General features: G+C 37.1%; 1 protein-coding gene across 4 annotated transcripts in view; it reads left to right on the top strand.

Moving 5' to 3' along the window:
• PIGN (phosphatidylinositol glycan anchor biosynthesis class N) overlaps positions 1 to 16,709 on the top strand; it is a 139,087-nt gene that overhangs the window by 13,359 nt on the left and 109,019 nt on the right. For 2 of the 4 annotated variants that reach the window (XM_054461286.2, XM_063653783.1), the window contains exons 2-4: positions 11,911 to 11,987; positions 12,847 to 13,137; positions 16,456 to 16,577. In XM_054461286.2, coding sequence (XP_054317261.2) covers positions 12,917 to 13,137; positions 16,456 to 16,577 — 343 coding nt within the window. In that variant the 5' untranslated portion in view covers positions 11,911 to 11,987; positions 12,847 to 12,916. The remainder of the gene's footprint in view (positions 1 to 11,910; positions 11,988 to 12,846; positions 13,138 to 16,455; positions 16,578 to 16,709) is intronic. The other 2 variants (XM_054461285.2, XM_054461287.2) reach the window with 1 other exon arrangement.

The following is a 16,709-nucleotide window of genomic DNA, read 5'->3' as shown; positions in this document are numbered from 1 at the left end:
TCGAACTCCTGACCTCGTGATCTGCTCTCCTTGGCCTCCCAAAGTGCTGGGATTACAGGCGTGAGCCACCGCACCTGGCCGAGAAATGATCAGTTTTAATAGTGAAATTATGGAAGGCTTTTTAGCTTTTGCCCCCTATTTGTTGCTCTTCCTTGTGTTCCAATTGGAAAGGATGAAGGGAGAGAATTAATTAGGTGGTTGAATTGGCAGAATTTAGTGACCATATGACTATTCTTGTTTCATAATGTTTAGTTTATCTTTGTGAAGCAAAACTGAAGTGTTATCATTTACTGAGTGCCAAGTGTTGGGCTAGGTACTTGACATACATTTATTCTAATCCTCACAACCATTTTTATAGTTCATCAGTATTATCTGCATTTTACAGGTAAGAAATACAAAGTTTGGGTAATTTTAGTAATGTACCTAATACCAGAATCTGCTAAGGACATGATCTCCAAGCGCATCCAAAATAGACACCAAGGCTGGGTGCAATGGCTTACACATGTAATCCCAGCACTTTTTGGGAGGCCGAGGTGAGAGGATTGCTTCAGCCCAGGAGTTCAAGACCAGCCTGGGTGACACAGTGAGACCCAGTCTCTACAAAAAGTAAAATAAAATTAGCCAGGTGTAATGGCACACCTTGTGGTCCCAACTACTAGGGAGGCTGAGGTGGGAGAATTGTCTGAGCCTCGGAAATTGTGCTGTTGCACTCCAGCCTGGATGGCAGAGTGAGACCACTGTCTCAAAAATAAATAAACAAAATAGACACCAAGTTGCCTTTTAAAATTTTGTAGACCATAACCTAATAAATGACTGAATAGAGTTATTGTCAAAACTCTTGTTATGTACAGAGTTTATTTGCATGATTTGGATCACCAATAAGAAGTCCCAATCTTAATTACCAATTTGGCAGGAAAATATATCTTTGTCTCTTCTATTGCTTTCTTCAGCATAATGTAAAGTCAACTATTTACAGTTTGATTTTAAAAATATGAATTGGGTTGCTTCACAATCTAGTTATTTTTAGTATTGCTAATATTTTATGTTTGTATGGTGTCATTGGGGAGTCTACTTATTTCCCACAATACTTCTGTAATGGAGTAGGGCTGACAGTGTCTTTTTTTATGGATAAGGAAACAGTAACAGTGACTTTACTAGAATCCACTCTTATTATGTAACAGAACTAGATTTTTATGTTGGCTATTATAACTTTAAGATGGTCAAAGTTCCCAAATAAAATGTTTTGTTACTTCAATAAACCTTGGGAAATTTATATTATCTTTTAACACATAAACTTTGATACTTAGCAAAGCAGTGCAGTGGCAAATGGGACAAGAAAGAACATGAGCCCAGGGAGTTATTTGTAAATGCAAATATACATTTGCATTTACATTTACAATTTACAAATATACATTTGCATTTACAAATACACATTTGCATTTACAAATACATCTTAATGTACTTAACTTGTAAGTACATTAAGAAGAGTACTAAGATTTATTTCCATGATAAAGAGGAAGTGTTTAAATCAAAGTGAACATCTGTAAATCTAAATATGCCATATGTACTTTAGCTCTGGATAGAATTTAAGATCTAACTGAAAGGAATTAAGTACTTGAAAAAGGACTTATTTTGAATAACCAAATGTGATGCTTGCCCGTAGACTGGATCCTGGACTGCAGGACAGGGAAAAGGGATAATAAGTAAATATTATGGACAATTTTAGTCAATAAATTTGACAATTAGGATGAAATGGACAAATGGATAAATTCCTTAAAAACTACAAAAGCTTACTTAAGAAGTAATAGATAATCTGAATATCTATGTATGTTTATCTGTATCTATATATGTGAGGACATTGGATATATGGTTAAAAACCTTGTCACAAAGAAAATCCCAAGCCAGTGGTTTCATTGGTGAATTTTGTTATTCAATAAAGGAAGAAATAATACAAATTTTACACAAACTCTTCCAAAAAGTACAAGAAGGAACAGCATTTCCCAACTCATTGTCTGATACCAAAACCACAGAAAGATATAAGAAAAGAAAATTATAGTCTCATATCTTTCATAAACTTTGCTGCAAAAAATGGTAAAATTTTAACTAAGACCAACAATATATAGAAGGGATAATACTTGATGACTAAGTGGGGTTTATTCTGGGAATGTAAGATGGATTTAACATTTGAAATTTAATCAATATTAATTCACCACATTAACAGGCCAAAATATTAATTCACCACATTAACAGGCAGATGATCATAATTATCTCAGTAGATGCAACAAAAAGTATTTGACAAAATCCAACATCCATTCATGATTTAAAGCTGTCAGCATGTTAGGAGTAAAAGGAAACTTCCTCAGCCTACTAGAGGGAATCTACAAAAACCTGGAAAACTGACAGCATTCACCCTAATATTGGAAACAAGGCAAGGATTTCTGCTCTAATCACTTCTGTTCCACATCATACTGGAGGTTCTAGATAATACAAAAAGCATAAGATGTAAATAAAATACATAAAGATTGACAAAGAAGAAGTACAATTGTCTTTATTCATAGATAACCTAATTATCTCCAGAAAGTTAAAAAGCATATACACAAAAGCCACCATAACAGTTGATCAGTGTTGCAGGGTACAGGGTCAATATATAAAGATCAATGTTGATTTAAGAATTAACAAGGAGAAATTGAAATAAAAAATAACAGTACAATAGTACCAAAAATATGAAATTTGTAAAGATGGGATTTAAAAATGATGTACAAGACCTATTAATTTGAAACTACAGAACATTGCTGAGGGAAATTAAAGAAGACCTAAATAAATGGAGAGTTATACTGTATTCCTGGACAGAGAGACTAAATATTGTTATCAGTTCTTCCCCAGTTGGTCTATGGATTTAACTCCATTCCAAACAGAATGTCATCATGCTTTTTTATAGATACTGACTTTGCTTCTGCAGCTTCCTTACCTCTCTCAGCCTTCATAGATTGAAGAGAGTTAGGGTCTTAAACTCTGGATTAGGCTTTGGCTTGAGGAAATGTTGTGGCTGGTTTGATCTTCTATCCAGACCACTCAGATTTTCTTCATATCAGCAATAAGACTGTTTAACTTTATTATCATTCATGTATTCACTGGAGTAACACTTTTAATTTTCTTCAAGAACTTTTCCTTTGCATTTACAAACTGGATAACTGTTTAAAACAAGAGGCCTAGCTTTCAGCCTGTCTTGGCTTTCAAAATGCCTTCTTCACTAAGCTTAATCATCTCTAGCTTTTGAGTTAAAATGAGAGACACATGAGTCTTCCTTTCACTTGAACACTTAGGATGCCATTGTAGGGTTATTAATTGTCCTAATTTCAATTTAGTTGTGTTTTGGAATAGCAAGGCCCAAGGAGAGGGAGAGAGATGGGGGATGGCCAGTTGGTGGAACAGTCAGAACACACACATTTATTAAGTTTGCTGTCTTATATGTAATTGTCTCAAAACAATTACAATCATAACATCAAAGATCACTGATCATAGATCAACATAACTGACAATAGTAATGAAAAAGTTTGAAATAATTGCAAGAATTACAAAATATGACACACAGACATGAAGTGAGCACATATTGTTGGAAAAATAGCACCAATATACTTGCTCAATGCTGGGTTGCCTCAAACTGTCAACTTGCAAAAATAAATCTGCAAAGAGCAATCAAAGCACAATAAGATGTGGTATGCCTGCATCTAGAATATATTAAGAACCATTATGATTCTGTAACAAGAACACAATCTAATTAAAAAATTAAATCCATGCAAATGGTAGATCAGTAAGCCTATGGAAAGATAATAATATTAGTCATTAGGGAAATTATATTAAAATCACAACAAGCTACCAGTACACACCTACTTCAGATGAAGTTTAAAAGATTGACAGTGCCAGGTGTTGCTGAGGATTAGAACCACTGAAACTCTCATATATTGCTGGTGGGAATGTAAAGTTGTACAACAATTTTGGAAAACAACTAGTTTGTCAGTTTCTGAAAAAGTTAAACATGGCTGGGCACAGTGGCTTACACCTGTAATCCCAACACTTTGGGAGGCCAAGGCAGGAGGATCAGTTGAACCCAGGAGTTCGAGACCAGCCTGGGCAACATACTAAGATCCCCCCATCTCTACGAAAAATTTAAAACTTAGCTGGCATGGTGGCTGTCACCTGTGGTCCCAGCTGCTCAGGAGGCTGAGGTGGGAGGATCACTTGAGCCCAGGAGGTCAAGGCTGCAGTAAGCCATGATCGTACAACTGCACTGCAGCCTGGGCAACAGAGCAAGACTTTGTCTCAAGGAAAAAAAAAGTTAAACATGTATTTATAATTTGACCTAGTCATTTTATTCCCAAGTGTTTACTGAAGAGAAATGAAAACAGTGACTCACGCCTGTCATCTCAGCACTTTGGGAAGCCAAGGCAGGAGGATTGCTTGAGCCCAGGAGTTTCAAAAAAAAAAATAATAATAAAAAAATAAGAAGAAGAAATGAAAGCACACGCCCATACATAAGCTGTTACATGATTCTTCATAGCAGCTTTATTTGAAATAGCCAAAAACTTTTAGAAACAACACAAGTGTCTGTTAACATGAGAGTGAATAAACAAATTGTGCTATATCCGTGCAATAGAATAATGCTCAATAATAAAAAGGAACAGGCCGGGCGCGGTGGCTCACGCCTTTAATCCCAGCACTTTGGGAGGCCAAAACGGGCGGATCACGAGGTCAGGAGATCAAGACCATCCTGGCTAACACGGTGAAACCCCGTCTGTACTAAAAATACAAAAATTAGCCGGGCGTGGTGGCGGGCGCCTGTAGTCCCAGCTACGCGAGAGGCTGAGGCAGGAGAATGGCATGAACCTGGGAGGCGGAGCTTGCAGTGAGCCGAGATCGCGCCACTGCACTCCAGCCTGGGCGACAGAGCGAAACTCCGTCTCAAAAAAAAAGGAACAAACATGTATGATTCTAAAAGTATTTATGCTCAGTGGAAGAATTCAGATGGAAGAGAGTATATGATGCAGAAATAGATTTTTATAAAATTCAAAAATGCAAACAAATCTATAGTGGTAGAAAATACATCAGTGGGCTGGGCATGGTACACCTATAATTCCAGCACTTGGGAGGCCAAGGTGGGCAGATCACTTGAAGCCAGGAGTTCCAAGACCAGCCTGGCCAACATGGCAAAACCCTATCTCTACTAAAAATACAAAAATTAGCTGAGCATGGTGGTACACGTCTGTAGTCCCAGCTACTCAGGTGGCTAAGGCATGAGAATTGCTTGAACCTGGGAGGCGGAGGTTGCGGTGAGCTGAGATCATGCTACTGCACTCCGGCCTGGGTAACAAAGTGAGACCGTCTCAAAAAAAAAAAAATTAGTGGTTGTCTAGGAAATGGGGTAATGTTAGATTACAAAGACTCGTAAGAAAACTTTTAGGTTGATGGGTTTGTTCGTTATGATGGTGATTATTACACTTTATGTACAGTTTTTCGGTCAATTATGCCTCAGTAAAGCTATAAAAATGCTATAAAGAACATTATTGGATCACTTCACAAAATTGGAATATGGATGGAATTAAATATTACATTGATATTGAATTTACTGAATTGATACCTATACTGTAGGTGTATAAGACAGTATCATTATTCCTAGGAAGTAAACACTGAGGTGTTTAGGGATAAAGAGTCATGGTATATATAACTTATCCTCAAATGGTTCAGAAACAAGGTTATGTGATCATACATATACAGAGAAAAAGCACAAAGCACAGAGGCAAGCCTGGGATGAAGCAAAGCAGAGAAGGAGTGGGAAAAAAAGAACAAATAGGGAAAATGTTAACATTTAGGTGAATATGCTAAGGGCTATACAGGTGTTTGTACCATTCTTGTAACTTTGTTTGAAATTATTTTCAAATAAAATATATTAAAAATGTTTAATAAAGCATGGTTACTTACAATGATTCCATAGTTGGGACATAAAATAAAATAACCAGAAAGAAAAGTTGGTAAATTGAACTTAATCAGAATTTTTTTTTTTTTTGAGCGGAGTTTCACTTTTGTTGTCCGAGCTAGAGTGCAATGGCACAATCTTGGCTCACCACAACCTCTGCCTCCCGGGTTCAAGCAATTCTCCTGCCTCAGCGACCCAAGTGGTTGGGATTACAGGCATGCGCCACCACACCTAGCTAATTTTGTATTTTTAGTAGAGATAGGGTTTCTCCATTTTTGGTCAGGGTGGTCTCAAACTCCTGACCTCAGGTGATCCACCAGCCTCAGCCTCCCAAAGTGCTGGGATTACAAGCATGAGCCACCCCACCTGGCTGAGCTTAATCAGAATTTAAAAGTACTGTTTTTTTATACACACCGTTAAAAAAATGAGAAGGGATAAAAAGATGAGACTAAAAAATGTCCATTAAACATGTGAAAAGTTGCTCATCATCATTGATCATCAGGGAAATGTAAATTTCATAATATATTATCTACAATAAGTTATCACTACACTTCTATTGTATGTGTGTATATATATAGATATATGTAGAGAGAGAGAGAGAGAGAGTGTTATGGAGACATATAACTTTGTTTTTTTTTTTGTTTTTTTTTTGAGACGGAGTTTCACTCTGTCGCCCAGGCTGGAGTGCAGTGGTGCGATCTTGGCTCACTGCAGCCTCTACCTTGCAGGTTGAAGCGATTCTCCTGCCTCAGCCTCCCGAGTAGCTGAGACCACAGGTGTGCACCACCACAACTGGCTAATTTTTGTATTTTTAGTAGAGATGGGGTTTCACTAGGTTGGCTAGGCTGGTTTTGAACTCCTGACCTCAAGAGATCCGCCTACCTCGGCCTCCCAAAGTGCTGGGATTACAGGCATGAGCCACCATGCCTGGCCAACTTTGAATACACACACACACACACACACACACACACACACACATATCTCTATCTCTATCTATGTATATATGTGTATATATATATAGAGAGAGATTATATATATATATATAGAGAGAGAGAGAGAGAGAGCGAGAGAGTGCTCCTGCTCTCTGTCAATAGACAAGGCATACAGGAGAGAACAAGGTGTCAATCTGTGTTCTTAAGGATCTTACATTCTAATGGAAGAGATACACTAAATAAATATTTATTTTATTTTTTATTTTACTCTAAGTTCTGGGATACATGTGCAGAATGCACAGGTTTGTTATGTAGGTATATGTGTGCCATGGTGGTTTACTGCACCTATCAACCTGTCATCTAGGTTTTAAACCCCGCATGCATTAGGTATTTGCCCTAATGCTCTCCCTTCTTTTGTCCCCCACCCCTGCTACAGGCCCTGGTGTTTGTTGTTCCCTTCTCTGTGTCCATGTGTTCTCATTGTTTAACTCTGACGATTGAGAACATGTGGTATTTGTTTTTGTGTTCCTGTGTTAGTTTGCTGAGAATGATGGCTTCTGGTTTCATCTATGTCCCTGCAAAGGACATGATCTCTTTCTTTTTTATGGCTGCATAATATTCCATGGTGTATATGTGCCACATTTTCTTTATCCAGTCTATCATTAATGGGTGTTCAGGTTGGTTCAAGTGTTTGCTGTTGTAAATAGTGCTGCAATAAACATATGTCTGCGTGTGTCTTTATACAGAATGATTTATAATCCTTTGGGTATATACCCAGTAATGGGATTGCTGGGTCAAATGGTATTTCTGGTTCTAGATCCTTGAGGAATTGCCACACTGTCTTCCACAATAGTTGAACTAATTTACACTCCCACCAACAGTGTAAAAGCATTCCTATTTCTCCACAGCCTCACCACTAAATAAATATTAACAATAGCTACAGAATGTATGATTGTTTGGATCAAGGAAGATGGAGGAGGGGCCTACTTCAGAGTGATCAGAGGAACCTTTAGTTGGTGATGTTTGAGAAGGGGCATGAAAGATGAGAAGAAGCCTGCTGCAGGGTAGAGCCAACCAGAGCGCAATAATAGTTTGCCTGCAACCAATACGTTTCCCTGGCTGCTAGACTTTCAGTGCTAAAAGCAGGAAGGTCCTGCCCAAACTCAGAGTAGCCCAGCTCCTCCACTTGTGCTCTCCATTCCATCCCCTCTTGCTATCCTGAGAATTTCACTCCAGCTTTCTGCTGCATCATTCATATCCTTCTATATTCTAAATTATTCCTCAGCACACAAATCTTCTAGTCTGTAATAGCTTAGGAAAACCCTTTACTGACCCTACATTAATTTTTGTTTTTCTTCTTTCTTCAAAGTTAGTATTCTCCCAAAGAGTTGCGCTCATTCCACTCTCACTCTCTCACCTCCCATTTACTTTTCAAACAACCACTTTAATGGGACTCAGCTCACACGACTGTTTAAACTTCTCAGTAAAGTTAACAAGAACTCCAAGCTCCCAGATTACTCATTACTGTCCTTACTCCAGCCTTTAAGTGGATCTGACAGTTAACCACACCCTTCACACTTGAATCACTGTTCTTTTAACTTCAAGGTCCCCTCATCTGGTTTTCCTTCTACTTCACTGGCTAATTTTTTTCTGTCTCTACTAGTGGCTCTCTCTAGGTCATTCTTGTAGTTAAGATCTCCTCTCTTGAGTTTCACAGCAACTGTTTGCCTTATTATGGCATCTCGGGCTTAAATTTCATGTATCAAAAAGAAAATGCTCGATACTTTCTCCCTCAGCTTTACGTCCCCCCATATCCTGTAAGGAAATCTTTTCCTTCTCTAAGTTAAAGACCATTCACATGCTCAAACCAGAAATCTGGAAGTCATTTTTTACCTCTTTACCCATATCCTTTTATTGAAGCCCCAGGTCTTAGTTTGTTTTGTGTTGCTATAACAGAATACCTGAAACTGGGTAATATATAAAGAAAAGAGGTTTATTTAGTTCACAGTTCTACAGGCTAGGAAGTTAAAGGGCACGGACCTGGCTTCTGGTGAGGGCTTCTGTGCTTTGTTATAAGATGGCAGAGAAGAACAAAGGGGATGTGAGCATGTGTGAAGAGGGACTGAACAGGAGGAGGAACCTCACTTTACAACAACCCACTCGTGAGAAGGGGAGTTAATCCATTCCCAGAGAACTAATTCCTCTGCTCCAGAGTGAGAACTCAGTGCTGTGAGAATAGCACCAAGCCATTCATGTGGGATCCAACTGTGTGACCTAAACCCCTCTCACTAGGCTCCACCTCCCATCGCAGCCACAATGGGGTCAAATTTCAACATGCCTTTTGGTGGGGAAAAGCACAAACCATAGCAACCTTCCTTATCTCCCTCCAAAGTATAACTTGATCATCAACTTCCTTCTGTTAACTTTCACTGCACTAATTTATACTAATCAACAATAATCTCTTTCTTGGCCTATTTTACATACTAACTAGCTTTCTAACAGTCTCCTTGATTCATTTCTTTACCCACTACAATCTGCTCTCTACATTCAGCCAGTGTAATTAACATATGTATTAACATATACATAATAATGATTATATGTGATAGTAATCAACATAATGTGTGTATTACTGTGTGATATGGTTTGGCTCTGCTTCCCCACCCAAATCCCATCTCGAATTGTAATCCCCATGCGTTGAGGGAGGGACCTGGTGGGAGGCGATTGAATCATGGGGTGGATTTCCCCCTTGCTGTTCTCCTGATAGTGAGTGAGTTCTTGTGAGATCTGGGTGTTTGAAAGTCTGTGGCACTTCCCACTTTGCTCACCTCTCTCTTTTGCTCTGCCATGGTAAGGCGTGCTTGCTTCTCCTTTGTCTTCTGCCATGATTGTAAGTTTCCTGAGGCTTCACAGTTATGCTTCCTGTTAAGCCTGTGGAACTGTGAAACCACTTTTGTTCATAAATTGCCCAGTTTCAGATGGTTCCTCGTAGCAATGTGAAAATGGACTAATACATTATGTTATATATTATAGTATGAAATATGTGTAAAAATATGTCTGCAGCAGAGACAGTGATATTTACCAAATACTTCCTCAGTTTTCCATATTTTCCAGCTTCTTGTAATTAAGTGGATCTACATGACTGCCTTTGGTCAATACCCAATGTTTATTTTGAAACAAAACTGATTGTGTACCCATGTTCATAGTATCATTCGCAGTCACCAAAAGGTGCAGGCAACTCAAATGTCTATGAATAAGTGACTGGATAACCAAAACATGGTATATACATGCAATGGTCTGATTTCAGTCTTAAAAATGAAGGAAATTCTGATATGCTACAACATGGATGAAACTTGAGGACATTATGCTAAGTAAAATAAGCTAATCAAAAAAGAACAAATACTGTATAATTTCACTTGTATGAAGTAGCAAGAATAGTTATACTCATGGAAATAGAAAGTAGAACAGTGGTTCCCCAGGGTTAGGGCAGGGGCGAATGGAGAATTGTTTAATGGGTATATATAGAGTTGCAGTTTTGTAAGATGAAAAGTTCTGGAGATTGGTTGTACAACACTGTGAATATATTTAACACTACAGAACTCTGCGCTTTAAAATGTCTAAAATGGTAAATGTTATGTGAATTTTTTAACAATTTTTAAAAAATGTTTTATGTTCTAGAAACAGTATAATGTCTCAGTCCTGGGCAAAGTGAGATGAGTTGTAGCCTTTGGAGACCTATAATTTTGAACATAGATGTTCCTTAAAAGCTAGATTGTTTTGAACAGATGATGATAAACCTGGAGGGTAAATTTAGATATAGATACTTTTGCATTTCTTCTTCGTATTCTCTGAGGGTATTTTAAATAGTTGACCCAACAAAATGCTCTTGAAACAAAATTGAAAACAAAAAATACCATGTGCCACAAAGGTAACTAATCTAGGTTTCTTTGGGGACAAGAACACCATGCAAATATGAGCTTTGAAAATAACGTAATAAAGTTATCTCCAACAGGAAAATACAACTGGGTCAGGTTTATTATTAGGCCTACCATAGTCCTTTTTTCATTGGGACCTCTGTGTTGTCTCTAGAGTAGAAAAGGTCTAATGTCTGAAAGAACTCTACTATAATAATCAAAACAAAAGAGCAAGTCATGAAGAACTGTAGGTAGGAAATCAGTACACACCCTTACTGGCTAGCAGGCAAGCAAATAAAAATGGATATAAATTTAAAGTACTGTAATATGACTGATGCACTAAAAAGATTACTGTCAATGTTCAGAACTTTCAGATTTGGGTAAACAGTTATTTACACGTTTCTAATGGAATTTTAAATTGGTTTGGTAATTTGAAGAATTTTTCACAATATTTGAATCTTAAATTCTACATTGAGAATTATATTTAAGAAAATAACACAGATATATTCAGAATTATTTTACATTCACATTGATAATTTAGCATTTAATGTTCATTAGGTTGTTTAGTAAAAATACATGAAATTTACTTTTTAAAAAAATTAAGGACAGTGATTCTTATTCTAAACTGCCTCAGAAAATGGAAAGTTGATTTGTAGTAGCACAGAAGAGGGGAGGGAATATGCTATATGACACATAAAGATTCTCTTTGTCAGTTAGCTATGAGATGCAAAATAGCATCTACTCACTAAGGAACTTTTGTACTTTGTAGAATATCTTCGATATTTAGTTGACCCTTGGTTCTCAGAAAATAAGGGGCTTGTAATTTGACCTTTTGCTCTATCATGTTTTCTTTTTTATAATCTGCTTGACTTTGATGAGTGTTTTTCCAATGTTTCATTTGTTTTTGCAAGGTTATTTTGCCATCCTTTCCTTCCATGATGTGATTCTTCAGGCCAAGAAGAAAAAAATGTGTCTATAGTTAAAATTACCTCATCCTTGGTGTTTTTCAGCCTAGGATCACTATATGTAACTAATGCCGTTACATTACAACTAAGACAAGTTCCAATACTTTTTTTTTTTTCTCCTTGATCTGCAGAGATTCACCAACAATAGCAAATTACAGACTGGCTTGGAAAGCACTCACATGTTCCGTTTGATCTTGGCAGTTTAATGGTATCTTCCTTTACAGTTTTATTTAAATGTTGCATATTGCTTCATTTTTCTTCCTTAAGTATTTGTAAGTTCATAGCTCTGTGATGAGCTTACAGAGAACTCGATATTCTTTATAGTACCCCAGCACCCAGTTATGCATGTGATGTGTGCACAAAACATTTTTATTGAGTGGATAAAACGTAACCTTTTTGATTGATTCAGGGAACTAAAATAAAATGTTTCTTTAATAAGTACAAATTTTCTGAAGCACAGATGAAATTTAACTTCATATGATTCTGCCAAATGTGATAGAATACATGTTTCCTGCTCAATGTGGCAATAGTCAAGAGAGCCAGAATACCAAAGTAAGAAGAAAAAAAATCACAAATATTTGAATAATTTAAATCAATTCAGCAACATCTAAATAATTATAACTGATTTAAATAATTAAAAATCCGTTATTGGCAATGATTGTCTTATGTACAACCAAGAGTTGCAAGACTTATATTTTCTTTTTGTAGGATTTGACTTGGCTGAACGCTAACTCTTTTTAGGACTGATTTAATTATTTATTTGTTCTTTGGTCCTGTGTTAATTTTCATGAGCTTATTATGCACTTAAATTCATTATAGTTTATTTGTCCCAATTACTTATTATACTTGAACTTTTTCTTTTTGCTTAGATGTACTTTATTACGTATTTGATTTCAGTATTATGTCACATTATTAAATAGTGCTTATTGTTACCACCACAAATTAAAGTTGTGAGTTATATAATAATTAAAAATATATGTTTCATCTACTTGTGATCATCAAAATATGTGAAAATACATATGAATGCATTAAGATTTACCCCAATTTAATTTTGTTCTCTCTTTCAGCTGTTCTTGAGGTCTAATTAGTTACACTGGATATGCTGCTGTTCTTGAAGTCTAATTAGTTACACTGGATATGCTGCTGCTCTTTACTTTGGGATTGCTTATACATTTTGTGTTCTTCGCCTCCATCTTTGACATTTATTTTACATCTCCTTTGGTTCATGGAATGACTCCTCAGTTTACACCATTGCCTCCTCCAGCGAGAAGATTAGTGTTGTTTGTTGCTGATGGCCTTCGAGCAGATGCACTTTACAAATTAGATGAAAATGGAAACTCTAGAGCACCGTTTATTAGGTAAGCATGTAAACTGATACAGAGACATCTCTTAAAATGTTATTCTGAGTTAAGTAAACTGCAAAATATCTTACTATTTATCATACACTGGGCACAGGGGTGATGATGAGAAAGAGAATAGGGCACTTGTACATTTGCCTTTGTCTTATGGGTCAGCACTAGATGCCACTTTATTTCCTCCTGGGTGTTATTTCTGGTATTGTTGAAGCTGATAACCGGTGAATTGAAATGGATAGGCTTAGCTGCTTAAGCTAAATTGTCCTAATTTCCCAAACCTGGCTCAGGACTCAGTATATTATTTTTTTCTTAAAAAATAAATCTGCTGGCTGGGCACGGTGGCTCACGCCTGTAATCCCAGCACTTTGGGAGGCTGAGGCGCATGGATCACCTGAGGTCGGGAGTTTGAGACTAGCCTGACCAACATGGAGAAACCCCGTTTCTACTAAAAATACAAAAAATTAGCCGGGCGTGGTGGCACAAGCCTGTAATCCTAGCTACTTGGGAGGCTGAGGCAGGAGGACCTGCGAGGTGGAGGTTGCAGTGAGCTGAGATGGTGCCATTGCACTCCAGCTTGGGCAACAAGAGCAAAACTCCGTCTCAAAAAAAAAAAACAAAAAAAATGCTAATTTTACAAAATAAAGACAAGCATAAATATTAATGAATTACTAATTTCAATGATGTTTAAGTAGAAAATATAGACTTCAAATTAAAACACAACCTTCTATAAAAGAATATAGAGCCCTTTCACGTCTATATCACTGTTTAATATAACTTTGGCTTCTGTTAAGTTGCTTTAAAAAGAAATATTTAATTTCTTGGACTTACAAAGGGCCTACAAACAATTGCTCTTTTTCTGATTAGTGGCAACTCCTGAAAGGCCTTGTAATGCTGTTGTGGAGAGATTAAAATGGAATTCAAGAGGAAATTTCTCTAAAATGTTGTGTTTCCCCCCATCCCCATCTGTCATCATTACCTCCTATCATTTTACTCTGTTTTCTTTTTCTTTTTCTTTTTTTTGAGACGGAGTCTCGCTCTGTCACCCAGGCTGGAGTGCAGCGGCGTGGTCTCAGCTCACTGCCAGCTCAGCCTCCCAGGTTCACGCCATTCTCCTGCCTCAGCCTGCCAAGCAGCTGGGACTACAGGTGCCTGCCACCACACCCGGCTAATTTTTTGTATTTTTAGTAGAGATGGGGTTTCACCATGTTAGCCAGGATGGTCTTGATCTCCTGACCTCGTGATCCGCCTGCCTTAGCCTCCCAAAGTGCTGGGATTACAGGTGTGAGCCACCGCGCCTGGCCTGTTTTATTTTTCTTTATAGTACTTACCATCATGAAAATTCCATGAGACTGGGGACTTATCCACCACTTTATCTCCAGTTCGTATAACATAATGGGCAATTAACAAATATTTGTTGACAGCTAGAAGAATGGATGAACTCTAATGCTGTGTTGAATTTTCAGAACTAAATTTACGATAGCTCAAAGAGATGCATAACATATTGAAGGATAAAAATAAATAAAAGAGAGACTCAAGTCAATAGACAAGCATTGTGGGAGAATAAGATCAAACCAAGGTTAAGTACAGTACACAAAAATGTGTAACAAATTTCTAGAAATAATTAAACTATTTGGGTGAATTTCTTAGATGCCAAAAGAGAGAAATATACTTCATTTCAAAATTAAGAGGGTAAAAATATACTGGTAAAATAAAGTCAAGCTTTTCTGGTGGCACTTGTTTCTCCTTTGGATCTTACTAACGGAAGCTCTGTGGGCTCAAAGAGTTGATATTTTGTGTTGTGTGACATTGTATATTTACAATGTCAGGAATCTTCTAGCTTCTTCTAAGCCTGTTTTTGAAAGGTTTTTTGTTGTTGTTATTTGTTTTGAGATGGAGTCTCACTCTGTTGCCCAGGCTGGAGTGCAATGGCGCAATCTTGGCTCACTGCAACCTCTGCCTCCCAGGTTCAAGCGATTCTCCTGCCTCAGCCTCCTGAGTAGCTGGGATTACAGGCACGTGCCACCACGCCTGGCTAATTTTTGTATCTTTGGTAGAGACGGGGTTTCACCATGTTGGCCAGGCAGGTTTCGAACTCCTGACCTCCACCTGTCTCAGCTTCCCAAAGTGCTGGGATTACAGGCGTGAGCCACCGCGCCTAGCCCAAAATTTGTTTTATAAAAATGTGATCTAAACTAATGTTTTTAAATATAATTTCTAAACTAATGCTTTTAAATAGAGTATCCACATTTCTTTATACCTCCCCTTTCTGTTTAAGTCCAGTTTTCATTATATAACTCAAGAAGTTAAAGAATATTTCTCTGTTAATATTTGGTCCAGTGGTTTTGAAACTGTTTACTTATTATGAATGTATTCCACCAAAACTGCTTTTATTATTAGGTAAGTCAATAGTAAAAGAACTGACACCAATAGTTATAAATATTTTTCTTTAGAATGTATTGAGAGGCAGATATTTATCTTGAAAATGTTATTGATAAGCTTACTATTTTATAACTTATTGCTCTGCTGGCCTTTCACCTGTAATAGCACCACTTGTAGTTTTGCTTTCTTCCCCAAATTTTGCAAATCACTGTGATACAACTTAAATAATGTTGACATCTTTTAGCAAAATTATCTTTTTGCCTGTTTTAATCTCAAATTTGGGGATATAATTTAACTCCTAATTAGGAGTGTAGCCATTTTCCCTCCCCTTAGTTTTTAAAGAATTTTTCAACTAAACAAAAGTTGAAAGGATTATTTGATGAACATCTGTATACCCTTTACCTAGTATGACAATTTTAACCTTTTTTCATAATTGCGTTCACCCTCTCCTGGCCCTTCTGCCACCCGCACCACAGGGGTGCCCATGTATGTCCACCTAATTATAATTATTTTTTCCGTAACAGCTTGAAAGCAAGAAACTTTACCCCAAACACTTCAGCCTATATCTCTTAAATAACCACAATACTATTATCACACCTAATGCAATTTAACATTGATATAATAATATATGTTTTATCTCTGGATAACAAACCATCTCTATTTTGTGGCTTAAAACAACAATCATGTATTTTGTTTCATGATTCCGTGCAGTGGCTGAGTGGTTCTTTGTTTGGTCTTACATCAGCAAATTCATACTGCTGCATTCAGCTGGTAGATGCTAGGAATGGGCTCAGCTGGAATTTGAAAGATTCCTTTCCTTCTTAAGTTTTGACTTACTTTTTTGCTTTTGATTCCTTCTGTAATAATCTTATGTTTCTAAAGCTTTATATGAGAGTATCTAATCATAGTCTATGTTAACTATTTGTCTTTAATATCTTTTAGGAATATCATAATGCATGAAGGCAGCTGGGGTATATCTCATACACGTGTACCAACAGAATCTCGGCCAGGTCATGTAGCTCTGATAGCTGGGTTTTATGAAGATGTCAGTGCAGTTGCCAAAGGTATTGTCTATTTGGACAATCTTATGAAATGAAAAATTTGTCAAATAAATATTAGTCCTTTACCACTTAATCATGTCACAAAGTAAAGGTATGTTTTGAGATACTTTGGACAAATGTTTTAGCATGCTTTGC

This window comes from Pongo pygmaeus, chromosome 17 (genome assembly GCF_028885625.2).
Source record: "Pongo pygmaeus isolate AG05252 chromosome 17, NHGRI_mPonPyg2-v2.0_pri, whole genome shotgun sequence".
Lineage (NCBI taxonomy): Eukaryota > Metazoa > Chordata > Mammalia > Primates > Hominidae > Pongo > Pongo pygmaeus.
This window is presented reverse-complemented; position numbering and strand designations above follow the sequence as displayed.